Consider the following 15,629-nt stretch of genomic DNA (forward strand, 5'->3'; position numbering starts at 1 on the left):
GTTTGTTTTATTATTATTGTTGTTGTTGTTATTGTTAAAGAGAGAAGGCTGTGGAGGGGGAGCAGAGGGAGAGAGAGGGAGACTCTTAAGCAGGCTCCACACCCAACATGGAACCCGACATGGGGCTTGATCTCACCACTTTCCCATGATTCTGGGATCACCACGCAGGCACCTAGTCCTGTGTTTAAAAACAGGGTGGTTTGGACTTGGTCCCTCTTAGCTTGACAGTGCCTCTGCTAACAGTTCGGGTGTTATGTGGCTCATAGTTCGAACCATCCAGTTCGGAATCACATCCTGGCTTCACGCTCTGCGAGACCCAGAGGGCAGAGTGAGTAGACATGTCGCCTTGTCCTTCTCCCTTGCCCGCCTGCACAGTCACAAACCACAGCATCACTTTGTTTGGTCATAGCATTTGTGTGGACAGAGCACAGTAACAGCCAGGATTTTACTCCCAGTCTTGGTCTTTCTTCTTTATGTCAAGCCAATTTTAGATCTTTAAGGCCATTGCATAATTCTCACTTCCATTTCTGACTAAAGAAATCTTATCTTTAGGACACCTTATATTTTGGGCCCCATTATAGGGTTGCTGACTGGAACCTGTCCCAGGTCAGAGTGGTGACCAGGGTGGGATATTTTTCTGTGGCTGTCCAGAGTAGAGCACCAGAATGGCCATTTCAAGGCCACGGTCTATGGAGACTGCTGCAGCCAGGCCAAGGGCACCGATCAAAGTGTCCAAGGCAGGTCCAGAATCAAGGGTGAGGGTTGAGAGCCAAAGGTGGTACAGATGCGGCCTTGAAGCTGGATCTGGGAGGGAACAAGTGACGAAAGTGCGGAATACCATGGGGCTTCTACAGGCCTGCTTTGCAGGTTAGTGGGGCACCCCGGGGATTGGGTAGACTGAGGCCCATGTGAACCATGCAGAGAAGATGTAGGCAGCCCTACTGTATCTGGACCCTCATTATGGCATTTCTGTGGTGGCTGGTAGGAGAAAAAAAAGAAGGTTGGTTTGAGCCCTGAACCTTTATTACAGATAACAATTGTGACATCATGGTCTTTGACAAGGATTGCTGCTAATTTAAAATTTATAGTCCTTGGCCTCAGAATTGGAAGCTAATTCAAGGATACAGTTGTTTCAGCTCATGCCTCATGGCTCTCCATGACCACCGTCACCCGGGTATGTCCTTTGAGTTGTTTCCTCTAGAAGTCACGAGAGACACACACTGACTCATTCATGTGCTCTCTCATGTTCCCCGGGGTCCATCTCCCCTTTGCTAAGACCCATATATGTGTGATGTGTCAGGTCACAATGAAGGGTACGTGCTGTGGCAGGGACACAGAGCAAGCTAACTCTCCCAGGACGTGACTCCAAGCCTCTTGCATTGTCTTCTCACCTGCTGAGATAATTAGCCATCAACCTGACGGGGACTGCATTACTGTCGCTGTGTCTCAGTTTTTCCCCGTAGTGGAAGGTGTTGTGGTATTGAACAGGAGCTGGTGAACTGGCCTTTGGCTCCCCACAACCCCACCCTTGAAGAATCACCACAATCTAGGCCCGTGTCTCAGCGAGGCAAGACAGTGACTTAATTTCACCAGTTCATCCAAGAGAATCCTTGGCTTTGATGAGCTAACTCATGCTAGCCAAAGCCACAGTCTGCATTTATATGCCAGAGGGCCAGGACTGAATGAGATAAGACACACAATGTCCTTTAGGATCCGCACAGCACCATTTATGGGATTAATTTTTTAAAAATCATATAATACTAATACTGATTTTAGAAATTCACAAAGGAAATTGCTAGAGGATCTGAACTGTTGAGGGAGCTCTGGGGGACACGTCCTTCTGGAATTGATGGGCTTGTGTGTCATAATCAATGATCCAAAGATTATTTAATAAGAATCAGGTCAAAAAGGTTGGTTTGTTTTAAGGATTAGTTTTATAAATTTTGAAGTAACATCTCGCTCAGGCTGTGCCAGAGACTGACTCCCTGACTCATGTTTGCTCTTGCTGCTTTTTTCCTGGGCTCTTTGCAGACCACCCAACCCCCTTCCATAATATTTGTTCTTCAGCACTCTCCTTTCCTGGTTTCCTTGGAGTAGTCTGTCTTGGAATTGAAAACCCAAGAAAACCAAAGAATTATGAAAACCTCCCTTAATTAAGTAATACATATTTTTAGCTTCATGACATCAGTGTTTTCAAGTTATTTCACACTGGGCTTTTTTTTTTTTTTTGACCATTAGCAGAGAAATAGCAGATTATCAAGTACAGGGTAGGGCCCGTGGAGACAGATTGCCTGGGTTTGAATCCAGGTTCCAGGCCTCGTTAGCTGTGCAGCTTTGCTTGCACTCCGCCGTCTCTCTGTGCTCGTGTTTCCTTCTAGGTAAGACGGAGACAGTGACAGTACCTACTCCTGAGTGGTGGTTTGGATTTGGTATGTGTCTGGGCGCGCGTGTGGTAATGGGTTAATACACGTAAAGCCCTCAGAATGGTGTCTGGTGCATGCGTAACAGCTGTAGGGATGTGAGCCATTCCTATGAATCTTTGATAATACCCAGAGCAGTGTCTTCATCTGCTTCTGGTGTGTTTTCTATTCCCATGTGAGGCCAGGTTATGTCGAGGGAGACTTCCTGCCGATAGTAAACCTCCTCCATTACATCTGGATCCTATCCGAGTCTTACAGATGGGGTCCTCGCCTGCTTCGCATTTCCTTTCATTTCTTCGGTCCATCCCGAGGTCTGTAAATAAAGACCGGCGTCCAGCCCCTTCTGCCTAGGAATTTCAGAGAAAAGAAAGGAAAGGACCACCTGAAATGCCTGGATTAGGCCAATTATTTAAGTATTTTATAGGTGCCAACGGGTAACAAAGTGGAATCGCCTTCCTTTTGTTCCCCCTCGCAGGACCCTGGGTAATAAATACGGATGAATAGTGAGGGAAAAAGCCAAAAGGCAGTCGGTGGGCGGAGGCGGGAGGTGGGGGACGGGGAGCCATCAAGGAGTCCGATAATCCACCACGGATCAGGGCTCCTGGGATAATCAGAAGCTGCGCGGGAGGGGGCGGCGGCGTGGCTTTCACAGAGAACCCAAAAGGGGGCCTCGTGCCCCAGCGGCCAGGCCTTACCTGCAGACCACTTCCGTGAAAACAGTCCTTCACCAAAGACACTCAGGTGACCCGTCGAAAAGCAGCACGAGATGAATCCAGCCAGCCTGTCCAAGAGAGGGAAAATAGATTCCAAAAATTGAAAAGCCAAAACAGGGATTTTCAGAACCACTTAGCAACTGCTCTGATTATACTGGACACAGCTGTAATGTGCTGGGACGAGCATGATATATTTTAGCTCGCGTGGTAGCCGTATTTCAGGCGGATGGGGAATCTGTTGCCGAAACTGTCATGCAATCCATTAGGGCCCCTGAGTAAGGGCAGCCATTAATCAGACATGAGATCAGCCCGCCAGCCTCACGCACTCACCGATCTGAGTGGCTCTGACCCGACATCGTTTAAGGAGATGCTCATGGAGGCCATAAACATGATTCGATTGCCATTATCTTCATGTTGCATATTTGTTACCGTTATTCTTTGAGGACTCCAAATTGGATATTAAAAATTTATGATATATATAAAGGTTGGCATGGAGTGAAAACAGAGAGCTGCGGCAAATAAGTCTGTCTCATCCATCAGAGATGTGGGAGCTGTCAGAGGAGCCCGGCAGGTATGGAGCTTGGAGAATTAGGAGGAACTCCACCAGGGGAACAGCTTCTCCCCTGGCCTACTTGCTAAATGGGATTTTAACTACATTTTGTTAAAAGAACAGAGTAAAACCTCTACTGCAGGAATCCCACGGTCAGTCTTTGATGACAAGCTAATGAAAGGGATGGCGAGGGATCCTGATGGAAAATTAGTACTAACGTGACTTGAGCAGATGCCTGGGTCCACAGAGTGATGTTCCTGGGTGTCTGGGGTGTGTCCGGAGCAGGGAGCCTGATGCCAGGCAGGAGTCCTCTGTGCAAGAGAAAGCTCTCTACCCAAGCTGTGTGCACACACAATCCTGTCTACGAGCTGTGCAATTCTCTGCAATCTGATGTTTGCCAAATTGAATATTTGCATGGAAACAACTCATACTTAAGGGGATCCATTTTTAGAGGCAGGTAATTTAGGGTAGAGGAAAACAACATTTCTGGGTCTTAGCTTAAGGAAGAGCAAAGGATTAATGAATGCATTCAACCTATATGAATGGGTTTCCTTGTGGTACACAGTACTCTGCTGAGCATGGGGGCCTCATACATTTTCCGGTAAGTGGTTCCCAGGCTGATAGGAAAGATAAGACATGAATCATAACTGAGATGAGTTACACCACGGAGTTCCAGACTGACTTGGGGCACGAGGACTAGGTGAGGTCTCAGAAACAGGGAGAAAGGCACTGGGTTGGTTAATCTGGGAATGGACTTGGAGGAAAAGAATTTGTTAGACAATGACCAGAGGTTAGAGTGGGAGGCACAGGGGAGAAACATGAGGATGAAATGATTATTATCCAAAGCCCAAATGGAGTACGAGAGCTATAGTGAGGCTGAGACTCTAGTGTCTGACTGGGCGGAGGGTCAGATATTGGGCAGAAGTACGTAGAAGAGCCAGTGGAAGGTCCAGGTGGGAGGCAGGAGCGATCGGAGAGCTCTGGCAGAGGCCTGCTGAGGCTCAGGTATGCAGGTGACTTCTCGGGTTCAGGGACAGGACACTCACCTCTAGGGACTGGAGTGTAAGGCAGAATGCCCGGTTGCTAGGGTGGAAGGATTCACACACTTAACTAACTCACTCATTCACCATTTATGGAGCCTTTATTCTATGTCCAGCAGTAGATGAGGCTCTAGAGATTTATAGCTGAATAGGACATAATTTCTGTACTCAAGAACCTCACAGATTTCTGGGGAAGACAAACATATAGGAGGTCATAGTGCAATGCAATGCAATGGGTAGAATGGAGATACACACATATACACACACCACATATACACACACAGAGGGGTTCAGAGCCCAGGTTAGGACCAAGAGGAAGAGGTCTGGAATGACTTCCTAAAGGAGTACAGTCTGAATGAATGTTTAAAAGGCGTATAAGAAATTTCCAGGAGAAGTCATGAGAACCGATGAAATCTAGTTTTACAAGCAGAAAATGGGGGGAAAGGACAGGAATCCAGTTGAGGGGAACTGGGCATTCAGTCGTGAGGAGTTGGGCCACTGAGATGAGCATAACCGGGTCATAGCTCACCAGAAGCCGGAGTTCCTCCACGGGCCTCCCTGTGTTATCCTAGTCCCGGGCCAATGTGAGGGGCCTAGACACCGGGCTGACCTTTAGGTCAAGTTCACAAAGATGTTCACAGCACACAGAAAGGCCATGTGGGATGGTTGCAGTTTATTCCTCCCTGAACTTCCTCAAGAGGAACGTGTGTCGGCATTTGACTCAGGAAGGAGAGACAGGACACGGGACATTAGAAGATGCAATTCTAAGAGTTTCCAGAAGTGGAGTCCCTGTGCTTTTGTCTTGACTTTTGAAAAGAAATTCTGTTACTTCTGATTCGCAAAATGAGTTCGAAAATATCCAAGATTTTCCCTGCACTGATTCATCTCTAAACTCACTCCCCCAAGTTTGAGACGAGCTATTTTTGATATCCTCAAGTCGGCTGGCGACACCCCACGTGTGAGCTGACGGGTTCCACATCTGCTGGGGCCCCGGAACGCCGAGTCTGGAGGCTTGGCTGCGCTCACCCCGGCTGTGGCTCCACGCGGAACCTTCTCTTGTTTTCTAAAGAAATTCTGAAATCACAGACATAGAGGTGTAAACTCCCATTCATCAACGGGAGGTATTAACTGGGAAACCTAGTTATCTTTCCACTTAAACGGCAACAGTGTTAACCTTTTTGTTGAGTCAGAAATCTCTCTTTTCTGGGGTAGGCCCATGGAGCTGTTTTTAGAATGTTCCACATTTTCTGAGGGAGTCCTCCAGAGGGGGAAAAATGCTGAGCTTGCTTGCATAGGCACACGACACCAAAGCTTTGGCCCAAAGGAAGAACTGAATTCTTTGAAAGAGAATGAAAGATTGCCGTATGTAAGAATCAAAATAAAAATGTGAATGAGTGATGATTCACAGAGAAAGAGAGGTGAATCCGAAGTTTGTTTAAACCAGAGATTTTCGAAGTAGAGAGGCAATTAGTCTGAATTTCTCACATAATCTAATATTTATTCGAATGGGGGGCACCACATGAAAATGGATGCTTGACTCTCAGCAAGAGGGGGAAATCCCCTTGCAATTTAAATGAAGGATTTTTACTTTTAACAGTTTAATTGAAGAGTTTTTGCTTCTATTTTATGGTGAGAAGCAGCTCCTTCTTAGAATAATAGATTTTTTAAAAATACACCTTTGTTCTGACAATCACATTTGTGGTAAAATGTAAGGAACAAAATCGCTTCCCATTTGCTTTTCCCCGAAGTTGGCCTAAATATCCAGCATATTAGTCAGAATAAAGCTGCTGAGAATAAGACACATGGAGAGAGTTAGTTCGTCATGTATCTTGGCATTCCTTCTGTCAGAACTGGTCACTCCAGAACAAAGTCAGACATCCACCCGGTGTCTCCTGGCCCCAAGAACGTCCAGAGCTGGCAGTGGGGTGGTCTGCCCTAAGACAGGCAGTTAGGGAACCCATGGTCTGCGGAGATTTTAAGAACAACAAAACCAGCTCAAAGCATTTCTGCTTCATGTTATTACTGTGACTGGATATGTGGAGTATCGACAGGGTTTTGCACACCCCTCCCTGCAGGGGTTGTGGGCTTTCTTGGTCTGCCTGCCTCGATACGCCATTGTCTGCACCCCAGATGGGGCAGAGGCAGAAGGTGGCACTGGCTTCAGTATATAACAGGTTATAAAACATCCTAAAATGATTCTATGTGTAGGATAAAGCAGCTCCTAGGATTTTATCTAACATGGCCATTGAGTTACTGGGAGTGAAAATAGAGCTCATTCCCAGAGAACACTTACTGAGCACTGGGCACTGGCTGGGGCTCATGGGCCACGGGTGAGGAACCAGGCACCATCCCTCCCCTTAGGAAGTGTGCGGTCTTTGGGTGGAGGGACAAAAATCCCACCAACTGGCATCAAGTTGCACCTGTGTCCAGTCTAAGAGAGGGCAGGTGGGGATTTTTGACTGCTTAGAGAGATCCAGAAAGACCTTTTGAGGAACTGGTCTAGTAGCTCTTCCAAGATTAGTTGTCATGCCAAGGACTAAAATCAGAAATTTTTTGCCTGCGGTCAGCTAGAGTTATGTCCTCTCTCGAATCTATAGAACAAAACCCATCTCCAGGGCCGTAGCCTACATCCTCTTAGTTATTGCTGAGCCAGCCGTTCCATCCAGTGAGGTTGGGACGTGGTTGGAGAACATTCTGCCAACACTCTGCCAAGGGCCTCCTCTCGATACCCCTCCTCTGGGCATGCCCCTTAGATCAGCAGCTCTCAGCCCTGCTTGTACATTACAATCCCAGAGCTTTTTTTTTTTTTAAATTTAAAAACACCCCTGTCCAGGCCCCACCCTGGCCCAATTATATCAGAGTCTTACAAAGGTGGGGCAGAAAGGGGAGGGCACGCTCCACTGTCAAAAAGCCACCCAGATGACTCTAGCAGGGGCCAGAGAAGAGAGAACTCTCTTGCCATCAATGAATGCACTTAATTTCACTTAGTCTAGGAAGAGTAATTTTGAATTTTACCCTAAAAAGACTTCAGAATGTGAAAGGAAACGCTTTGGCAGGAGGTGGGTGAGTGCTTGTGTCTGCATACACACGTGAAGGGTTTGGCACTCGGTCTCCGTGCACATGGTGTGCTCTCCAGCTCGGTGGCGTGTGCTGGAAACGCAGCAAATGCCTGGAGGGTAGAATGTCTTAGACTCTGGAATCAGGTTGATCGGGAGAGGCAGACCCTTCCAAGGGCCATGGAGTTCCATACAGAGGAGGCAAATACACAGCTCAGTGGAGAAGCAGATTTCTGGCTTTCTCTCTTCGCTTCCAGTTCTCCCTCTGCCTTTTCCTTTCTCTTCCACTGCTGCTTCATTCAACCTCATAAATTAATAGGCTTTACATGAAGTCTTCAGCTTCTTTGAGGAACCACCTTCAAATCTTAGACAGTGGGATTTCTTTTCTTTTCTTTTTTTATTTTTTTTGTCCTTTAAAAACATAAAAAGCATTGTGATCACCTTACATGTAAGTGAGATGGATGTATTTTTGCCACCAATGTTGAAAATATCCCCAGGCATCTGGTGTGTATGAATGTGTACACATAGTACATGCATAATAAACATATTCCACCTTATGAATATTTATACACAAGATACATATATATTGAATATAGACATATATATGTAAATAGTAGCCCTCGTAAACTATATGCTGTGTTTCCAAGCATATGTATCATAGTGCACCAGGAATATAATGAACCTACCATCAAGTTTAGCCTATTTTGAGGTGGCATTTTCTGCAAAATTGTTTATGGTAGGGTCTAGTTACTCACCATGTATTTTTTTTCCCCATCACTTCAATGTTGGTTAAGTACTAACTCAAAGTAAGGCACCGGGCATAGCAGAATTAAGAAAGATGAAATAGATGAGGTCCCTGCCTTCAAGAGACCTCACAGAGCGACATAAAATGCACTTACAAAGAATGGAAGAATGTAATGTTGTTCCTACACATTGACCTCTTTCTGTTTTTCCTCCAGCTGCCTTTTATTTATACACTCCACTTTAATGTGGGCCCCATTTAAGATTCTATTAGCTTAGATTCTATTAGACCCTGATGTAGGTGCAGCGTAGGGCTCAAGGCTGTGAGAAGGACCATTACGGTTTCAGTGCCCACATAACCACTGGACGTGAGTGGTGCTTACACTCACTGTCGCATGTAGCCCAATCCTGTAACGGCATTTTTATGTTACTCTGATTTGGCAGGGGCGTGGGGGGGGCAGTTTTGGGGGAAGGTGTCCTAGAAAGGCACCCGATCCCAGAGATGTTCCTAAGTTTCAAAAAGGAAACCAAAACAGAGCAATGTCTTCTTCCACCGACTTCTTGTAACCCAGCTGTCCCTGGCCATGACATTCCACTTCCAAATTCCATCCCGTTCCCTCCCTGGAATAAGTAGCAGAGGCCTGTATTAAAAACAAGGAATACATCCTAAGATGGACAAGATCTGGATCCGTTTCCAAAATGACAGTCCCTCGTCTAGCAGAGGAGCTCTGAGTGATACTTGTCAGCGGGCAAATTTCACTCCATGGAAGGAGAAACAATACACAAGGGCTGTCATCGCGGTGGCGCAGACGTAGACGCATTGTTTTCTCCCCCTCCATCCGTACATCACAACAGGTAGTTCTCAGCTGTTTCCGTGGTGCCAGACATACATTTTATCTAAAGAGACAGCAGACAGAACTACCTGCTGCTTCCTGTGCGACTCTCCCTGTGTTTCTCTCCTTTTTCCTACTTCACTTGGGCTTTTTAAAATCAGCTGGCAGGGAGCCAGGAGCTCATCATTTTAATGCAGTGCAAAATGGAATATGCATAATTATATGCAAGCCATATGTGAGGGAGACAGCTCAGCTGTGAATTTCAGGGGGCCAGGGAAGGGAGAGCAGTTAGGGCTAAGATGAGATCAGAGCAGAGCAGGGTGCAAGTGTCACCCAAATGAATGGTGTAATGAGTGTGCTGCAGACACGCCCCCTCTCACCTACCTCTCCCTCTCTCCAACGCCAAACCAGAAACCGATGGAGATTAGAAAGCAAAGACTGTATGCAAGCGGTATTGCTAATGGGTTCTGTTAATGTCTCCATTTAAACTTCAGCTTTCTTAATTAACAGTGTAGATCAAAATAACCAGTAACTCTTAACGCAGCTTCTTAATTAAATCTATTTTTTTACTGCATTCGATTGAAGAATCGTTGTTCTTACTAGATCATTGCTCCTTTCAGATCTTTATTTAAAAATCAAGGGGAATCAGTTTATCTCTGACAGTATTACAATGCAAAATATAACGATGCAAATTGCTTTTCTTATGGCCTTGCTATTAGAATTTTTTTTTTAAGTGCATTATCTAGAGATTGCTTAAGCATGCCAAAAAGTTTAAACACGTACGTATGTCATATAACCCTGAATGTGCCACGAAAAGTTGCGGGAAGCCCGAAGTGGTGGTAATTTCCAACCAAATTGCTTGATTTTGGTTTGCTTTGTATCATTTAAAATATTACACCACGATGAATTTGCATGTTCAAACCAAACTATGTAAAAGAAAAATAAATCCCAAATTTTGATACCTAAAAGGCGTACTGCGTATTTAAACAAACTTCTTAATAATGTTGTTATTTCTGGATTCCCGTTTGTTTAATGATCTGAGCTGTTATGCTTTTAGCTTTTTTTTTTTTCTTCCATTATTTGTAAGTCCCTAAATAGGCCATTATATTTCCCTTCAGGCTAGAGATGAAGATGGACATGCTGAAAATTTTCCCCAGCAGCACTATGCTAAGGAAACTCCAAGGCTTGCCTTCAAGAATAACAGCGAACTACTTGTAAGAATAACATACTTACAACAAGTCTAGAATGTTACTTTAGCACAGTGAAAACAGTTTTTGCAAGGGTTTGTTCATTATTACATAATTTATGAAGTATTATAGTTTTTCTGTATAGAGTTCTAAATGCTAATTCTGCTATCACTGAATATTAATGATAAGATCTCAAGTTGTTTGCAAATCTTTTATATCTGATTATAGAGCTTGGATGGCCCTGTCTTTATTAGCTTGTTTTGTATAGTAGTTTATCACCAGCCATTTGGAGAATGGCTAGTAAAGTTAAAAATACAGAGAAAGACAGTGGATATATGTAGCTTGGGAAAAAAAAAACACAAAACCAATCCCACCACCTCTCCTCCTACTTCCTAATTGTACACTATTTTAGGACACAACATGGTAATATTTTGTTCTGCTAGGGAAGATGGCAGAGTTGACACGCAGTACTCCCTTTAGAAGTCAAGTGTTCCTACACTGTCTTGCCAAGCTCAATCAGGCGCTTTCGTCTTTCCTATGTAGGAGAAGTCAAAGCGGCGACAGGATGCGGGGATGTTTACAAGTCGTGAGAGAGAGGATATCAGCTGTGACAGGGACTGTGTTCCAGCGTAGGGTTAATTTGCTGTTCATTTTAGCATTTACAGCAAGACAAGATGAAAAGCAAGCAGGAATGCCTATTATATTTCTATTAAATGAATTTGTTGGGACCTAATGTTCTTGATTAGCTTTTGAAAATGAGTGCTCCGCAATGCATTTTCTGTTTACCTAAAGTAAACAGAGAATGAATTGTCATTTATTTAGAGATTTAAACACTGCTTTTGAAAATGAGGCTTTATGAGGGATCTAGCTATGTTGTCCCTAAATGTTCTTTTCCCTTCAGTTGTATTAAAGCAAAACATTTGCTCCAGCTAAATGAAAACACTGAAAGACAATGAAGATACTCAGTTGTTACATTCCGAGGTAGTCTCATTTCTAGTTAGTTTTTTGGCCCAACACAGTTCGGCTCTGCCAGGTCTCCGCATTAGGAAATCCCACATGTAGCCGTCTTTGGACTTAGCACTGATACCAACTGTTCATGAAAAACAAGGTGTCCAAAGAGCAGGAGAAGAGAGAAAAATACCGTGCTTACCAATCCTAGCCACAGCCGTGAGATGTTCCCAGTGAGAGAATGCCCTTCCCCGGTCCGCAGACTGCGTAACCACAATAGCACCACTCACTCTGTGTGTCCTGTCCCTTTGACCCACCCATCCGTGGGCCGGTTTGCTGCTTAGAAATGCAATTTTTTTTTTTTTTTTTCTGAAAATTCAGCTCACCTTATATTTTATCGTAGGGCTCTTAAACTTCCAGGTCCACTAGCATGACCTATTTTGGGGGAAAACTTTTTCATTCATTTCCGTTTTAATATTTCACTCTATAACTGTGGTTATCCAGCTGAAGACTGTAGGCCATGGGCCATTTATGCTATGTTTTGGTATCAAAATGCTTTGGGGAGTATCTTATTTCTTCTTAGAGAAATTGTTAAACAAGTAATATGCCATATTTGATTTAAAAAATTTTTTTATTTGTAAAATGAACGTGTTTGGGTCCCGGTAGTGGTCAGTCTGTGTAGGAGGAACTAAGACCTACATGTGAACATCTTTCCCATCAGTCTTTATAGAAAATATATGTTTAATTGTTGCTATGCTTCAACACAATATTGGATTAGCAGTAGTTTTGAGAGATTGGTATAATCTTTGTCCTTCTTGTCACTGTTAGAAATGCTTTATTTTCATCAGCGTTCTTTTCTGTGATAAAGGAAAAAGGGAGAGTAAAGAGAAAAAAAAAACCAAGTAAGCTTATTTCTCCAAGGAGAAATTTCATTTTTTTTCAACTGCAGGAGAGGCAGTGGTGTTTGTGGCTGGTTATGAAGCCTGGAGAAGTTATGTTACTGTATGAAAGAGACCTGTACATTCTTAAGAGAGGAATAAGGAGTCCTTGGAGTTTTCTTAGTGCAGCTTCGAGCAAATTTTTAAAGGTTTCATGAAAAAAGACTGCAAGTCCCGCTCCAAAGTGCTTTCTTAGCTTCAAAGCCATTTTGCGTAATTTCCTGCAGCAAGAGGCTCGGTGGGTTTAGAAAGCAGAGGAACCTCGTGGGGGGGGGGGGGTGTCAGTGACCCTTGGGAGAAAGCCCTGGGGCCACAGGTTGCTTCTAAGCTCCCATGCTGTCAGGACACTGGGCTACGTGGCTAACGCTCTGGGCCACACTTTCTGACAGAGAGTGCCCCGGCCAGGTAGCTTGGACACTGCCTCGGACTTTATTAGTGACCGTTTGTTGTCTCTGGTCTCTCCCCTGCACCCCCAGCCTCTGCTTCTGGGAAGAGGGTTAAGTAAGTGCAACAGAAGCAAAGCAAAATCCATGCGCGGAATGCCCAGGGACACCTAGTCAGAAGGCCCTGACAGACAAAACACTGGCTGATAGAAAGATCTGCTGTGTGACTGGAGACCCCTGTAGGGTATTGATTTTTCCATTTAAATCCCAAAGCGTGATACGTGCCTTCACACTTAACATCCAACACAGATGACTAGATATATCGCTCGGTGGCCAAGATGCTCTGGTTGGTGGTTGTGCAGCAGCTTCCTTATGCTTTTTATTAATTTGGAAAATGCAAGGCTGTCAGGATGAGTGACATTAGATAAAGCTTGAGGACTGTTTGATAGAAACCCAGTTCAGTGTGGCCCCATCTACCTCTTCGATAGGCACACATGCACACACACACACACGCCAAGGTATTATGCCGGCAGAGCTGAATTTATGACCAAGGCAAATAACTTTCAAGAAGAGAAGCTGTGGAGGGGCGCCTGGGTGGCTCAGTGGATTGCGCCGCTGCCTTCGGCTCAGGTCATGAGCCCAGGTTCCTGGGATCGAGCCCCGCATCAGGCTCTCTTCTCCTCAGGGAGTCTGCTTCCTCCTCTCTCCCTCTGCCTGCCTCTCTGCCTACTTGTGATCTCTGTCTCTCAAATAAATAAATAAAATTTAAAAAAAAAAAAAAAAGAAGAGAAGCTGTGGAAATTCACATCCCATTAACACTCCAGTGACATGGCTAGTGGGAATCCCAGAGACAGAACATTTAGAACAAGCTATAGGTGTCTAGCCTCTGCCCCAAGCTTCACCTCCACTGCTGGTCCCTTTACCATTTTTGCCTCATTCTTTGGGGACGAGAAGGCCTTCTCTCCTCTTCCCCTATTACAATGCTCATATGGATGGTGGAAGTCATGTGAGGAGGGCCTTTACCATGTCATGAGCTTACACCTCACCATCCAGGACTTTCTCAGTTCTGAAAAGACAGCAGAACTATAGCAGAAATACAACAGAAGCTGGATCCCCAGAGGGAGAAGACCAGTAGCTAAAAGAAGAGGCATGTTGAGAGGGTTTGGGGGAAGGAACGGAAGGCACCCAAGCCTACTCCCCAGGTGTTCTCAAGGCCAGTGCCAAGAACATCCCTGCAATTGAAGGAGGTCAGAATAGAGTCAAAGGACAGCAACAACAGCCTCGTGGAATTGGGTTGGGAAGAAAGCGGCTCTAGGAAGTCTGAAAGGAGAAATAAGAGAAACCCAAGGAAACCCAAGGGGGAAATCAGACTGTTTTCCTCAGATCCAGATTCCCAAGGCATCGCAGAGACATCGACTTTTCCTGAGGCTGTTAGGGGTGGGAGTCTTGCAGAGGGTGGGGGATACAGTCTGCAGCTGGGAGGCTACATAAAAATAGCATCAAGGAAGAGTTCTTTCTGGTCACTCAGAGAAGATGAGAAGCATTTTCGTTTTGTGGCCTGTGAGCAGAGGTGGTCGGGAGGTGAGATGCTTAGGCAGATCCTCTGTGGGCTGATTTGTCCATCTCATTTCCTTTGGAAAGTAGACAAAAGTTGGACATAGTCCTTAGGCAGAACTGCTTTGGATTAATATGTTGTTCAATTAGCAAGACATTATTGAGCATCTTCTGTAACATGGATTATACTGCACAGTGCTTTGGGGGGACACGAAACAGAAAAAGGCACAGCCCCTTCCCTGAAGGAGCTTGTAATTCAGTAGGAAAAACAGGCCCATATAGTATTGTAGTCATCAGGAATGTGGGCTCTTAGGGCTTCCTGAAAGTTAGAATTTTGCCCCAGCCAGACTTTAACTTACACTGTATTACTCCGGAGGTATCACTAAGGATCATAAGTACAAAGGCTTAGAATTTATGGTGACACATCTGGCATTACCAACACCATGGATCCTCTTGGACCTCTCTGAACCTCAGATCTTCATCTGTAGCATGCGATAATAAAAGCTAATAACCTCAGAAGATAGGGTAAGGCTTGAAAGCGATGACATATTTAAAATGCCTGGTACCTAGTAGCATTCAGTAAGTGTTAGCTGCTATTATTATGATTCTTCTTATTGCCATGATTGTTACCATTACCCAGTTGGCTGTGCCCAGGAGAGCACCAGCAAAGTTCTGGAGTACAAAGGAGGAAGGGATTATTTCCAAATACAGTAATTAGAGACCTAACAAAGGAGGAGGACACCTTTGATCTAGGCCTTAACACGGGTTGGATTTCCAAAGCTGGAGCTGAGGTGGAAGGGAAGGGGGCATTCTTAGCAGAGGGAAATAGCGTGGCAAAGATGAGGACGCGGGAGAGTATAGACCAGGTGAGCCACCGGCTGGTGGCCCCTAAGTTGAGTGGAGTATAGAGTCCCTGAAGGAAAAGGGGGTGAGCCAGCAGGCTGGCTCGTTTGCACAGGTGTTAGTAATTGACAATATCCTATCAGGTTTGGACGTCAGTAGCTCTACTTCATGGAAATTCCTAGTGCTTCTGTGGATTTAAAGAAATTATTATGGAGAATCCCTACCATGCACAAGAGTAGAAAGAGTGATGCCATTGGCTCCCCTGTACCTGTCACCCAGCTTCAGCAATGATCAAACTACTAATCTTGCTTCATCTATTGCTTTACCCTATGACCACCCCCTCCCCCTTTTATTCCACTGAAGAATTGTAAGCGAAGAAGCTTTTTTGGCTTCTTTTAGGTAAAGACTTTAGGTTCCCCCATT

General features: G+C 45.0%; 1 protein-coding gene across 2 annotated transcripts in view; it reads left to right on the forward strand.

Annotated features, from left to right (window-relative positions):
- The window catches only part of SOBP (sine oculis binding protein homolog), a 159,317-nt gene that overhangs the window by 83,683 nt on the left and 60,005 nt on the right, over positions 1-15,629 (forward strand). Inside the window, exon 5 of one of the 2 annotated variants that reach the window (XM_059401143.1) lies at positions 10,472-10,567. The exons of the other annotated variant lie outside the window; for it this stretch is intronic. Within the exon in view, the coding sequence (XP_059257126.1) occupies positions 10,472-10,567 (96 nt within the window). The remainder of the gene's footprint in view (positions 1-10,471; positions 10,568-15,629) is intronic. 2 annotated transcript variants of the gene reach the window in all.

Source organism: Mustela nigripes, chromosome 5, assembly GCF_022355385.1.
Source record: "Mustela nigripes isolate SB6536 chromosome 5, MUSNIG.SB6536, whole genome shotgun sequence".
Lineage (NCBI taxonomy): Eukaryota > Metazoa > Chordata > Mammalia > Carnivora > Mustelidae > Mustela > Mustela nigripes.